We start from the raw sequence: 15,457 nt of genomic DNA, 5'->3' as shown, positions 1-15,457 counted from the left end.
TGACAAGACACTAATGACAATGTTTTACAAATATTTTATTCAGTCAGTATTGTGTTTTTCTATGATTTTTCCCTGGCGCAAATCTAATTGTGAAAAGGAGAAGCGCTCTTAGCCGGATTGTGAAGAACTAGGGATGCACGATATATCGGCAATCATATCGGTATCGGCCGATGTTAGTCATTTTTTAACATATCGGTATCGGTCCGATGTTACAATGTTAATATCGGTTATCGGTATCAGCCAAATTCTTCACATTGAGATGAAATAATGCAGTAAATCTATGATTTATGGGCTTTTACAAATGTTTTTGAAATAAAGAAATGCATTACTTTTTCAAATTCAGTGTTTACATGTGTTTTTCAGTATGTACAAAATATTATTATCATAGAAATGTGTTTTTATACAGATCATATCGACATCGGTAAATATCGGTTATCGGCCATAACAGCAATGTTAATATCGGTTATCGGCATCGGCCAAAATGTTCATATCGGTGCATCCCTATGAAGAACTGACTGCACCAAGGTTATAGGAGTCAGGCTGGCCTGCCAGAATTATTCAAGAGACAAGCCCTGCAGAAAGCCATTATATGATCCTTCTTGATGTTGCCCACCCCCTACACTCAGAGGTCCTGATTCTCCCCTCAGGCACTCGTTTCAAGGTCCAACTGAACTTGAACTGAACTTGAGACTTCTATAGTGAGCGAGAACTGCTAAATGTCATGGTTCAGTAGGCTACCTGTCCTGGTTTTAGGTCATGGTTCATGCTTTCAGAACAAGGAGGGGAAACTGTCAGTGCCTGTAGCTGTGTTCTCCTCTCCCATGAGAAAATCACCCTATATTTGGCCATTGACAGATGCAAAGTCATTTCAAATACATAATAAAGTGACTAATTACATGCATGAACTTTAATAGAAGTATATTTTTTTATTATATAAGCTGAGAAGCTATGACCTTAGCTTATTGTCGTCGTCATCCAACATAACATTTACATATTTTTACACTACAGCCCACATTTACTATCAGTAGCCTACTACAGGCTTGTTTGCTGTTATATGGAAATGTAATCGTGTTTTGGGGATATAATATAGGACCGTAACCTACTGTTCCACTCCTACGTTGAATTCAACATGACAAAGGTTTGATTTACTGTACACAAAACAATCATCCTTTATTGATTGCAATTACTGCCAGGCTGCCCAAGATGAAGTTGAGTTTTTGTTGCAGTGAATTTTATTATAGCTGGTAGTTTATGATGTTGCCAATGTCCATTCAAACGGGTAGTTCATGCATTTGATTGTCCATGAAATTGTATTATGTATTTGTCAATGGGAAAATAGATGAATGGATTTCTCCTAAATTAGCACACCCATCACATCAGGCATGCTGTCCTCCCCATTTAAGCATTTTGTAATTAATATGCTAGAAGGCTGCACAATGTAGCCTACACATGCAAACAGCAACATAGGCTACCACTGTAGGACTGTAAACCTTATGAGTAGCATAATAGCTACACTAGTACAGACATAAACGTTTGGTTTTCTGTTTTCTAACTTTAGGAGACTTACTCATGACAAAACACTTATTAATTCTCCAATAATAGGATAAGGACGGGGATCCTTGCATAACGTTATTGCTTTCATACAAGGCTGAATGGCACTAGTAAAAAGCAATAGCATTTCTTTTGACAATAATTTAATGATAATTTATCTCAAATAAATTATTACCCTTCTCACGGGGGCCATTTTGTGTCGAAAAGGCAGGGTTAACACAGGTGCAAGCAAAACACTAATGAGGGTTTGAAACTTCCATGATTGGAATTTGGAAACCCTCATTAGTGTTTTGCTTGCACCTGTGTTTATTCTGCATTTTCGGCACAAAATGGACCCGTGAGTTCAGTTGTTGGATGTTGCACGTTAGCTAAAGCGTTAACATAAGTTAGCTAGCTAGGCAACATGGTTGCTAGCACCACGTTTTTGAGCAGGTATTTTACGATGGTTATGCTATCTTACCATGACATATGCGGTGCTGCAGCAGGTTGAGACCACATGGTGGATGGTTGAGACGAGCCTGGCTGGTTTCATACCGAATGGTTTCGTAACGCTCACGTTATGAATCAATGCACAGCCAGGTCCTGCACAGGTCCAAGAAGAGTTGTGTTCAATTGAATGCATTGAAACACTGAAACTTCAAAGACCGTCATGGTGGTGGAAGAGTTGAGTGAGGCTGCCCGCGTTGATGACTGACTGACTGACTGACTGCCTGGCCCTCTATTCTTTGGCTGTGGGTCTGGTCCTCCGCTCTGATTGGCTGGGTCGTTAATTAACCACCACAATCTAATAAATTGTGTCATAGGGTAATAGTCATAGGAATTCACACAAAAGGCAAGGCAAGTTTATTTGTATAGCACATTTCATACACAGAGACAATTCAAAGTGCTTTAGGCTACATAAAATAGATAAAATGAAAAGAGCAGAATGTTACAAGGTCACAGTGCAAAATTATTCATAATTATATTTACATACGCTACATGTTGTGTAAGCAAAGGTTATTATCAGTCATTTACATACAAGTTGTAAGCAAAGGTCATCAGTCATTATTATTACATGTTGTAATCAAAAGTAAGAAAAAGATCAAACCTAAGCTACGTGAAACTTGTCTGTCATCACTGACTTGAAAAGAAACTAAAATATTAAACAGCAATTTTGACATGTAGAAAAGAGTGGTCAAAGTGTATAGGCTTTATCATCATTATTAAGGTGTTTTCTTCATAAAACACTAATATTGATACAGCAGGCTATACCTGTTAAAACACGCATACATACCGCCACACACACACACACACACACACACACACACACACGCACGCACACACACACACACACACACACACACACACACACACACACACACACACACACACACACACACACACACACACACACACACACACACACACACACACACACACAGTAAATCACACAATCTTTCTCACAAATTAATTTGCTGTGGTCCCAGAAAGCTGCAGGGTTTTCTGGTTCTTCAACAACTTAATTACCTTCCATTTTTCCAGAGGTAATGATGAGCATATCACTGTGTTGAGTTCCACAGATGCTCTGTCAGACCACACCTCCCTATAGCAATATTATAGGGGTTTATAAAGAAATATGGATAAAGTACAAGCTCACTATAAAACTCACCACTGAGCACCACAGAGATTACAGTAGGAATATTAAGATGTTTTTTTATTAAGTAAGCTACTTAGCTGAAAACCCATTCCGTCTACGTTTTTTTTAATCAGTATTTTATGGTATATAGTATTTATATTATTTTTACTCTTGCTCTTATGAACTAGGCTACATGGTGATTTCACTCCTGGACCCATTTTTCTAGATTCTAATGCAACCGTATCATTACTTATACCACATCCACTAAGACCAACTGACAGGCTCTACACGTAAATGACTTGGCTAGTAACAGGTTCACTGTTCATTAGTGCAACAGTTGCTGTGAAAGGGACGTGCCTCCTGCCACTTCCCTTGTATTGAATGCCCCCATCAAGAGCGTGTGAACCTTTTACCATGAAGTACCTGTGGTCAGTGATGATGTCATCAATATGTCACTTGAGCAATTGTGACATCATCAGTGTCTGTCACAAATCACTTACACCGAGCACTTGTGATGAGAAATCAGCTTCAAGTGAGGACCACATTTTTTTTGTGGACCGACCGACCTACAGAGTGACTAGAGCTACTCCCCAGCAAAAAGGAAAGACAGAAAAAAAGTTGTGGATATTTCTTGGAAAATCTGTTAGCTTTACTAAATAAAATAAAAATAAAAAAGTGACATCAGATATGATAAAGTTCTCTTTTACCCCAGCGCCTCTAAACCCAAGTAAGCCATAGAGAGAATAAAAGCCTGACATTTTATCTTTATTTTTATTCATTCATTTTCTTGGTCAGAAGGCACTTGTGATATGCTAGCAGACTGAAAGAGTAATTACACATTCCAGCTATCTTAATGGATCATGAAAAATAATCAGCTCTTGCCAGGAGATAATTAGGGCGTGTCAGTACCAGAGGAGACACAGTTGATTATTACCTCTGGATAGAGGCGAGTGAAGTTGAAGGGCAAATTATTCCAGTGTGTGTGCAACAACTGCAGACGTGTTGACTGAGCCCCCTTTTTGTGAAGGCCTTAATTTGTAGATGTGCAGACAAGGGAGGGAGCAGTCCCAATACTCTCTCTCACACACACACACTTTCAAAGACCGTTAAATGAAGTTTAGATTCCCTTCCAATTAACGTTTGAATATCAGGAAGGTCTAACTTGGTGCTAGATATATCTGCATGCTCTCTTCTCATAAGCTCATGAAGTAGACTAATGATGTCCACTAGGAGCTGCACTGGCAGGCAGGGTGTGAACTGCTACCCCCTGCTGGTGTTCACACAAACATATACATCAGTCATGCAGCTAAGAGGGCAGCAATGGGCCATTAGGGGCCACTTCAAATTCTGCCTAATGGATCTCTACCTCATTCTGGCCTGAACATGAACCAGGCAACTTAAGCGGGTGAATCATACACAAGAGCACCAAGAGGGTGAGGACTAATATTAATCTATTTAAGTGTACGGTATATGAGAGGCAGGGGTAGTGGAGGAGTTTGGATCTGATGTGAAAAGCCTCTGTTGGTCACCAGGTTTCCACAGACCGCGCTGGGTACACCATCAGCTAAGACCACCAAATGGGACTACAAGACTTCCTCCCTGCGATCCCTCCCTGAAAATCTCTGACATGCACTTGCTGCACCGTAAGCAGGCTTGGTCACAATGTATCTATCCACTGGAGGTTGAGACTAGGTGAAACAGAAAGGCGACTGAAAACACAGGGCGAGGACAACAACAAATAGAAATATGCAGTTTTTAAGCTGCAGGGAAAGAAGCTTGGCCTCACTTTCATTAGGTTTAATCAGTAAATCAATTTCCCGCAGATTAGTTTCCCATTTCAAAGTCATCGCAGCAGCAAGTGCACGCATGAATAAAAACTGGGAGAAAAGTGAGGGCACAGTACTCTTAACATATACAATCTTAGACTAATTGCAGCCTTCAGCAGAATATAAGAAGTCAAGTTTAGTTCAAGCGCACTGATTTTTGGAGTGGTTTAATTAATGAGCATGTGTTTGCAAAGACTGATTAGTTCTTACAACACATCAATCATCAATGATACATAGTAGTGCCAAACTACCAACACATTCAGTCCAGACTTTTCTCTGCAGTCCGATATATTTTTAACTGGACACCAAACATAGTTGAGTTACTACAAATACAAAAAAAAATCTTTACATTATACACAATATAGTACAAGCCGTTTTGTGGCTGTGAAGCTTCGATGATAAAGAGGTGATGTCAAAAACAAAGGAAGGTCAGCCGTGTGAAATGGCCAAACTGCAAAACAGTGGAGACAGTCTGTCAAGATGCTTTGGCGATGTCAAGTTCATGTCAAAGGCTGAAGGTGTCCTCAGGTAACTCTCCCAGGAGTGCATCCAGGTCGTCATCTGTAACAAGAAAGAGAGGTCAGGCCACGGGACAGAGTCCAAAATAAACCTTTTGGTTCACCTGCCAAGGGCTGGCTATAAACTATAAGGGAAATTCCTATCAGGCATTAGTTTTGATATCTTATATCATTTTTGGAGAAATACATCACCCTGACTGTGGTGTAGCTACTGTGTGTGCAGGGCAGGCACTGTGCTGCACATTTATTAGATTACACCATTAATCAATGCTCAGTTATGTAATGGATCAACTTTGTAATATAATATATCATGTAGTGCAACAGAATTCTCTCACACTCACTCACACACACACACACACACACACACACACACACACACACACACACACACACACTACTTAACTCATTAAGACCTAAGGCTAACTCTTAAAAAGCCTTATAAAACTGTCAACCCTATAGCAGATATATATATATATATATAGTTTTTTTTTGTTTAATAGGTAACACAGACATCGCTCCAGGTCTTGAAGGGATATACACGCAAGTGTTGCATCAGGTATTACTTAAGTTAGAATCTTTCGCATGCATCTAGTTATTGATCCAGACAGCAGAGACATTTTAGATAAGTTTAGACAAAGTTTAGACTTTGAGAAAGCTCAAAACCTGTAAAACAAAGGTTATCGTCTCATAAAGTGAGTGGCTAGTGTGGCCAGTCTCCCTCACAGAATCATCCACCAAAAACAAATGTGACTATTTTCAGACCCCACCATAGGATGAATAATGGGAATAAACACGACTCTTTCTCTCTTGCTATTTGACCATGAGTGGTATCAAGTGAGGAGCCCCACCTGCGTCCCAGCCTGGGTCCTGTGGGGCTCCGTTCCTGCTGGAGCTGGCTCTGGAGTCTGCTGGGGCTTGAACTGCCTCCCTACACTTTCCCCCCTGCTGCTGCTCTTCCTCCTCGTCCTCCTCGTCAAACACCAGCTGCATCCGAGACATGGGGCCTCCGGGGATGCTGGGAGACACGGGGCCCCTGGAGATGCTGGGAGACTGGGCGGGTGACTCCAACACTGGCTCCTTAATAGGAAAAAAAAACAACCAGCGGTTTTCAGGGGACAGTTGACACATTGACAGAACATTTCAGGGAGACGCCGGATTTAATTTTTGTTGGTGGAATGTAATCGTGCTAGACTGCTTTTCGGCTGAGCGGTGCGTTACTCACCAGGACCAGCGGGGGGAGCTGAGTGGAGGACGGGCAGACTCCGTCGGGGGGGTAGATCCTCAGCAGGTTGTTGGGCGTGACATTCAGGTAGTGGTTACGGTGGGAGGGGGAGAACACGCCCACCTTCCCACAGAGCAAGCAGAGACAAACAAAGAACAACAAAGATTAAATCAAAATGCACGGCAAACCAGCAAAGGTTATAGGTTATGCTATAATAATGTATGGCAGCTACTGTTGCTGTGGGTGCAACTTTAGTTAACGTTCAAATGAATCATCTTGGGCCAAATAAAAGGTGTCCGAGTGGTGAGTCTTACTTGTTTGAGCAGTAGGACGGCTCCAACCTTGAGCTCCCCCAGTCTGTCCTCCAGGAGGCGCCGATGCACAGTTCCCTGAATCTCCCCTTCGTCAGAGACATCAAGTCAAGTCAATTAGAATCATCAAAAAACAACACACACTATATTAAGGCCTTGAATGCATGGATAACATAATCATATACATTTCAACATATCCCGCCTGACCTCTGCAACGTAACTCTTTCATTCTGTAATTGTGTCAATGCACTGCCATTCTAATTGATCTGGACATAACTGACTGCTGGAGCAGAAGCTAAATGGGTGGGAGGCATATTATTGACTGGCTGGTCCCTTGTGGTCTCAGAAGCACATAACATCTTCTCATATTATTGACTGGCTGGTCCCTTGTGGTCTCAGAAGCACATAATATCTTCTCACGGCTGATGCCGACCTGCAGCAATTGAAGCACTAATGAGCACTTGAGGCCGGTGGTGACTGAGTGCCACATCTACGCGTGAGTGTTCATAATCAGTGTACTTTATGTTTGCTCCATCTCTGGGGGCCATGGCAACCAGCTTAGTTTAGATATGCCTGTGCATCAGACAGCAGGGAGGGAAGATTAGCAAACAAAGCTGAAGAAAGAAAGAAAGAAAGAAAGAAAGAAAGAAAGAAAGAAAGAAAGAAAGAAAGAAAGAAAGAAAGAAAGAAAGAAAGAAAAAGAAAGAGGCCACTGGCAGCAGGACAGATGTGTTCCACTGAGTGAGTGAGTGAGTGAGTGAGTGTGTGTGTGTGTGTGTGTGTGTGTGTGCGTGTGCGTGTGTGTGTATGTGTGTGTGTGCACGCGTGTGTTTAATCAAGCATACGTACAGTGGCTGACCTGTGCACTCGCACCATGTGGAGCTCAATCAGGCGAGTTTCTCAGTGAGCAAATGTTAAATGTGAAGCACACAGCCCACAGCTCCTCTCTCTCTCTCTGTCTCAGACACACACACATTTTATTAGACCTCTGAGCACAAGAAGCTATTTTCTCTCCAACACTCTTTAGGATGCTGCAACACTGTCTTGTGTGCAGGGGGAGGGGGAGGTGTTGCAAGTCAAGTGGATGCACATTTCTGCTATGAGCCTGTGTCGACAGTTCTGGGTGAGCGTGGGTGTGAGTCAGCGACTGTATATAATAACGGGTGTGTGTGTGTGTGTGTGTGTGTGTGTGTGTGTGTGTGTGTCCACTACCTGTTGGGTCTTTAAACACAGCCTTGTATAATAACAGAGGTGTGTGTGTGTGTGTGTGTGTGTGTGTGTGTGTGTGTGTGTGTGTGTGTGTGTGTGTCCACTACCTGTTGGGTCTTTAAACACAGCCTTGTATAATAACAGGTGTGTGTGAGTGCTTGCCCCCTACCTGTTGGGTCTTTAAACACAGCCTTGGCGTCGTTGTGTGTGTGGAGGATGCTCTTCAGGAGCACGGCCATGTTGGGGACTTTGTTCTTTGCCAGCTGCTTGAGGGCGGCCTGTGTAGACGGGAGGGGAGAAGGAGAAACACACCGGCTTTGTTTACATGCACAGAGCATTCCATTCTTTCTTTCTTTTTTCCCCATTTTCAACTGAAACCATGTCCGTCAGGCAGCCCCAGTTGAAAAGGAGGAGGAGGAGATGGAGACTTCCACTCCTTCAAAATGGCGCAGTCGGTAGCGCTGTCGCCTCACAGCTAGAAGGTCCTCAGTTCGATTCTTGCCTGGGATGCTGTGGGCCCTGGGGTTGTGTTCCCCCCCTATCTTCAGTGTCTACTGCCCAGGTGGGTTATCTCGTCGAAAGGGCCTTTCTGTGTGGAGTTTGCATGTTCTCCCCGTGCTCCCCAGGGGGTTCCGCCGTACATAACCCCCCCACTAAAAACATGCAGAAGATCGTCATCGTCATCCGACCAGTGACGACAACATCCGAAGTTGGTCCCCGGGCGCTGGAAAGAAAAAAGCGACCACTGCTCCTGGCCTGCCCCCCGGAGGAAAGGACAAGCCTGGATGGGTTAAATGCAGAGGACAAATTTCACCGGCCACCGTCAGCATGAGTGTGTGTTTGTGGCCGCATGCATGTGTTGGGTGTGTTCGTGTGACAATAAAAGACGGGCTTGTCCGTCTACTAACTGTGTTTAAATCTCTTGGCGACAGACACCCCCTCCATCTTGGTAAATAAAAACAGGTATGTTAATACTCCGATTATGAGAAAGTTAAGAGTTTAAGTTTTAAGCATGGAACACATCAATGCCACTCCAAAGTAGCGGCAACGAAGGCAGACTGTTGTTACGTCACCTTTTTCAGAGCCAAAGAGTTGCACTTGAAGACAAAAGAGTACAGCCGACGGTCAACTAGCACGTACGTTCTGCACCTGCATGAGTCCTTGGACTGTGGGTATACAAACCAGAGTCACAAAACAAAGCAGTCACCGCTCACCACTTAAACGGATTCCTAATAGCTACTCAACTCAAACGAGAATATGTCTGATAAAAAGTTGCAAATGGCACTGGCGTTGTTGTCAGTCCTAGGCTTGTTGTCAGCCCTAGGCTTGTCAGTCCTAGGCTTGTTGTCAGCCCTAGGCTTGCCTGGTCTGTTGCTTGTGAAAGGAAGGAAGAGGGGGAGGTGAGACATAAGGAGAAACCACACTAAAGTGATATGCAGCGACGGGCTCCAGGGGCTTTGCCGAAGGCACGTCATTGTGAAAATATGTGTATTCGAATGATCAGATGAAGTTGAAAAAATTTGAAGAACATTTTGTGTGTGCCCTTTCTCCTCCTGCACTGCTTCGCTTCCCCTGACCAGCCAAATCAGAGTGATTTCTCTCACTGCCCGATGCTGATTCAACATGTTGAATCTGCCAAAAAACCACCAACAAGGCAGAGTAGTGCCACCACATTAGCGCAAATACTAGGGCGACAGACACTCACCAACAGCCCAGACACGGCCGACGCCCAATTATGGGCTCAAATGATGTATCAGGGCCCGGGGTTTAAGTTGACTCCCTGCTCCCTACATGGCTTCTTTACATTTTAATACTTGCACTTTTGGCCTCCACCATGTGCCTGGGGTTATGGGCACATGTGGATCCGATGTCAATACGAAGGCGAGCCTGTGTTAGAAGCACATAGTCCGGTCAAAGAGCAGGGGGACTTGGTCTGAGGATTGATTTATTCATGGCAGCAGCAAATCCTCAGTCGCAGCCTGAGCAGCAAAGGTTCATGTAAAGAGCTTAACCTGAATACGCTTAAGCACAGCATGGCCAGGAGCCAGCTTATTCCATCCGTGCATTTTAACACAGTCAGTGACCAACAGCAGCACAGAAACCAACACACTGCAGTGCTCTCTCTCGACAAGTTCAAACAAACTGCCACTCAATATTTTAATTGTCAATTAAATGCTGAAAAAGTATTATTCCTAGGAAGCCGCCTCCAGAGGAACGCAGAGGCAGCAGAGGAACAACAGAATCTCCATTAGAGTGATTGATGACTGATCATAGAGTTGATAATTACAACAAACACCCCCAGCGCGGCAATGTGGTTTGTCCTGATTATGCCAATAGACCACAGCCGTCATCACACACTCTGTTATGAAGGCTGATGACAAATGACTCGGCCCAAATCAGTGTTGTAGTTACTCCAGTCCAGGACTCATTTTCAGGACTTGTGTGTCGACTTAGACGTGAGCGCTGATGACTCGGACTTGGATTCAAACATTCATGCATTCGGACTCAGAAGTTGGAGACTTGTTAATTGTTGAAGACCTTTGTGTGTGTGTGTGTGTGTGTGTGTGTGTGTGTGTGTGTGTGTGTGTGTGTGTGTGTGTGTATGTGTGTGTAATAGGCCCTAATAATTTGGCATAAGATATTGCTGGCTACATTAATATCATGACATTAGTAAATTCCCTGTGTTCCACATACACGCTCATGTTCAGTAGGTCAGGTAATGGCGACTGGACTTGGGACTCTTCTTTGGTGACTCGGACTCGAACGCTGCAGACTCGGGACTCGAGATATAGTGACTCACTATGACTACAACACTGGCCCAAATCATGCATACATTACAGGGCTGGATACGTTCTCCTCCTTGAATGGGTTCACTACTTTGAAGTTGATGTATCTAATTGTACAACAAAAGGGATGCGTCGCTGAGGAGGTCACTGGTTTAGAAAATTACCTTGCGAAGCACCATGACCACACTGTAGGAATGCAGGAAGCAAGAGGGGTTCCTTTCGTCCAATCCCATTTCTGCCTTCATCGCCGTCCAGGCACCGCCGCTGAACTCTTCTTCCTCTGTCTGGGAGCTGGGAGCCTATAAATCAGGTTTACAGGCAAGACTACAGTTACAGGGCTGATGTGACTTGAGTTCTGAGCCTCCAGACTGGATTTTATGAGGTCTCGCTGCTTTATGTCCACACTTGGCTTACAAATGACTGCCATGCGTCTCCTCTGCCCGCATTTATTTAAATTCATGCCGTTACTTTTTCCTGCTCTGCCCCCTGCAATCTCTTTAGATCACTTGTACGGTCACTTTCACCGAATTGCATGCGGAGTGTAAAATTCAGATCACATCGCAGGCCTGATTGACCATTTCCATGTCTGGTTTTGAAAGTCCGATAGTGTGAGTGAAATCTTAATGCGTGCTGGAGTGTTTGGAAGATCAAAGTCACATTGAAGTGTCAAGTTTCGCAGTCAGACAAACGCTTTCGGGCCTGCTGGGTGGACTGGTGAAATGGGCTCAGCCATCTTTCTACCACCATGGTGGTTTTGAGACTTTGTTTTGGTTATGGTCTGTAGCAGAGATGGGGACTTGGGACTTGGGTCGCACACGCACACACACGCACACACACACACACACACACACAGTGACTTGAGACTCATCCTGACTTGGACTTGAGTTTTGGGACTTGTAAACAATCTTTATTTATTATTATTGTTATTATTTATTTTTGTATATTAACATTAAGTAAATGTCTACTATATGTCATCCAATCAATGCTGATACTTGTACTAATAGATAAAGGAGTAAGGATAATACAGTGCATGCTTTGAATTCCTTAGTTTTAGCTATGCAGTGTTCTAAGCAGACCGGATGGCATGCAGCAGGCTCATCCATATGAGACTTGACTTGGACTTGTGACCAAAGACTTGAGACTTGGACTTGCCCCTCAAAGACTTGAGACTTGAATTGGACTTGCAAAAAATGACTTGTCAGCATCTCTAGTCTGCAGTGTAGATCTGACCGACACACAATAGAACATGTGACAGGAGGTGCCCATCGACATTATCGCTTAGGAGGTAATTACATCAGAGCATCAGCTATTGCCTTATATAAGTGAGACACCTAAAATTCAATATGAGCTTGGAATAAGATTGAATGTGTTGTGTCGTCTCACATTACCTGGCTTGGCAGTCGAGCCATGGCGCCGTGAGCCGGAGTCTGGGGAACCGACACCACTATGTCATCCAGGCTCTGGCCCTGCGGCTGAGACACAACAATTCAATTATTTCTGGCACCACGGTGCAAAAACAAACACATAACCATCAGATTTCTTTGACAATCATTTAATTAGAGCCTAGATAACAGATTCACAGAGGAGCGCTAGAAATAGAAATCCTGACTAAAAAACTGATTATACAGTTTAAAGGTCCCCTATTATTCCGTTTTCAAAATATACTACAGCTCAGGAAAACAACAGTGTTCTTCGTGATGTTTTGGCAAATAAATTGAGGCTTCTTAGTTCATCCGCTGCAAACTGGACTGATTGGATAGATTTCAGTATGTTTGTCAATGTTTCTTTTATTTTGTAGGGAACCCAATCAGGAGGACCAAGTGCATTTTCGACGTATTAGCTGGAGTTAGTGTGAAATGGTCTGTAAAAAAGGTTGGATATTTGGAAAATGTTATAACGTTCAATTTAACAACTCAAACGAAATCTAAATTTAACAATGCCTTTATTAAATATATTTGATCTGATCATATATGTATATAAACACAGGGAAATTGAATTCAGCGTACTAACTTTCATTAAGAGCAAATATTGAAAATGGATGACAACATTACTACAACATAAATGCAGTGTGCAACCGAGGTTTAATTCTCATACAGGCCATGTCAGAGGCAGGGCAGAGGGACAAACTGTGTGGACGATGCGGACCAACCAACCTGCTGCGGCAGCAGTCCGGCGGGACCAGGGAAGCGGCGGGTTGCGGGCCGGTGAGGGTCAGAGCGAGGCCTTTTCCTGAGAGGCTTATTGGAGGCGGACATCAGCTGGACCAGGCGATTGGTGAAGACCGGCGTGTGGAGGGGGCGAGGGCTGAGGCCCGGGGAGGGGACGGAGGAGGGCGCCGGGGAGACGGCCTCAAACAGGCCACGGCCCTGAGGGGACGGTCCCGGGGTCGCCCACGGCCTCTGTGGCTGCTGGGGCCCTCTGACCGGCCGGGGGAGGGGGCTGTGGAAGGGGCTGGGGGCGGTGAGGGCAGGGGAAAAACCGGAGCTCTGCGGAGCGGCAGACTGGAAAGGAGCGCGGCGGTCTGGAGACGGCGAGGGGGCAGCCGAGGAGGTGTGAGCAGGGAGGTTACAGTTAGACGAGCCGGACGTCTGGTGGTTAGTGCTGAGCTCTCTCAGACTCCTGCCAGCTAGAGTCGGAGTCCCTCCACAGGTGGGGGGCCACAGCGTTTTGGCTGAAGACACAGTCTCTACTGTGGACACAAGCGATGGGGTAGGGGGCTGAACTGGCTGCGGAGTGTGGGTTCCCGTGCCCATCTGTGGATCACACTCATCCAGGTCTGCCAGGTCAACGTCACCCCAGTCATCAAACTCATCCTGTGGCACACAGGCCTTCTGCGGCTCTGCGGCGGTAGTGCGAGTCTGTTGGGGCGCCAAAGTGGGAAGAGCATTACTTAGTGTTTGGGGATGCAGGGAGTGCAGATGAGTGGAAGACAGCTGTCTCAGACCCAGAGCAACAGTCTGTCCCACAGCAGTCTGCGTGCTGCTCCCCGGTCCTCTGCCATTACACGCAGCAGCTGATCTCGCTCCGGCTTGCAGAAGGGAACTTTTCCCATGCTCTCTGTAGGCAACAGATGAAACACGCAGCGCACAGGATGACACAGCAGCTGAAACACTGGCTGGCCCAGATGCTGACGGGACAGCCCAGTCTGTAGCAAGCAGATCCTACAGAAAGAATACACACACACACACACACACACACACACACGTTCTTTATTGTCCCACTGGGGGGAATTCGACAGTACAACACATAACAGCACAACAATAAAATCTAAAAGATGGGTTATGTGAAAAATAAATAAAAAGATACGTAGGATAAAGTGCAGCGGTGCCAGTGTGAGCAGTAACAATTACCTATTGTGCAAGTTGAGCATATATTGCACTCGGAGTCGGGACAAATGAAAATTTTAATCTATTGCACTTTATCCTGGGAACCCTGTACCTCTGTCTTGAAGGGACAGGGTCAAATCAATGCCCCTAAAAGAGGTTGGACTTAGCTCCCTAGAATCGAATTTGCTTTCCTTAGGACCTGGAGATGTCTGACAAGGAATGATCTTGTTGGCCAGCTTAATGCTGTTGCAGACTTTTTTGTTTGTTTTGGATATTCAGGTTGAGGTTGCCATACCAGGATCCTAGTGCAAAGGTTAACATTGACTCAATGAGATCTATAAAATAGTACCATTAGTTTACACTACAGTCAACATTAAACATATTAAGCCTCTGTAGGAATTAGGAAATAAGAGTCTTTGTTGGCCAGATTTTCGCAGTGTTCATTTCAAAGTTACGTTTCTTGTCAATAATTGTGCCAAGATACTTGTAGCTCTCAACAAAATCAAGTGAAGTAAAGTGACAGATGCATCCTCAACCCCCCTCAATCAGTCTCAAGAACCCCATTGGTTCTATACGCAAATTGAGAGCGAGGCCCCTCAAGTTGCCTCAACCTTGTTGACTAGCTGTTGATTAATCCGCCTCTCAAATGTATTCATGACTGACATTAAGTCATTGAGCTCTTTGGGGGATTTAATTTAATAATTCTTTGCAACTGGGACTAAGATGGACTCCTTCCAGATTTGGGGAACCTTTTGCTGCTCTATAGATAGGGTACACAGGTAGGAGAAAATGACGCATACTTGTTCTGCACAGACTGTCAGTAGTTTCCCTGTAATCCTGTCTGCTACAGGGCTTTTTCACATTTTGCATTTTCTGAACATTACACTGTGGGCGTTGAATGTAAATTGGGTAGACACAGTGTTCTCACTCCTTATGTTAGACAGCTTTATACTTTCATTTCCTGAATTAGAATAAGGGCCGTTATCAAATCTCAGGTAAAACCTGTTCGATTCATCAGCTAGTATAGAGCACAGGCAATTTGGTTCAGAGTTGCTATTGAAACCTCCAATGTTATAAAGTGCTTGCCGTCCTA

The 15,457-nt window shown here is 44.4% G+C and overlaps 1 protein-coding gene across 1 annotated transcript in view; it reads right to left on the bottom strand.

Annotated features, from left to right (window-relative positions):
* Positions 1–5,197: 5,197 nt before the first annotated feature.
* The window catches only part of hrob (homologous recombination factor with OB-fold), a 10,902-nt gene continuing 642 nt past the window's right edge, over positions 5,198–15,457 (bottom strand). The window contains exons 3-10 of the mRNA XM_083649964.1: positions 13,192–14,199; positions 12,427–12,510; positions 11,203–11,337; positions 8,422–8,530; positions 7,047–7,132; positions 6,733–6,855; positions 6,359–6,587; positions 5,198–5,553 (exon numbers count right to left, since the gene is read on the bottom strand). Coding sequence (XP_083506090.1) covers positions 5,498–5,553; positions 6,359–6,587; positions 6,733–6,855; positions 7,047–7,132; positions 8,422–8,530; positions 11,203–11,337; positions 12,427–12,510; positions 13,192–14,199 — 1,830 coding nt within the window. The 3' untranslated portion in view covers positions 5,198–5,497. The remainder of the gene's footprint in view (positions 5,554–6,358; positions 6,588–6,732; positions 6,856–7,046; positions 7,133–8,421; positions 8,531–11,202; positions 11,338–12,426; positions 12,511–13,191; positions 14,200–15,457) is intronic.

Source organism: Poromitra crassiceps (genome assembly GCF_964638095.1).
Source record: "Poromitra crassiceps genome assembly, chromosome: 13".
NCBI lineage: Eukaryota > Metazoa > Chordata > Actinopteri > Beryciformes > Melamphaidae > Poromitra > Poromitra crassiceps.
This window is presented reverse-complemented; position numbering and strand designations above follow the sequence as displayed.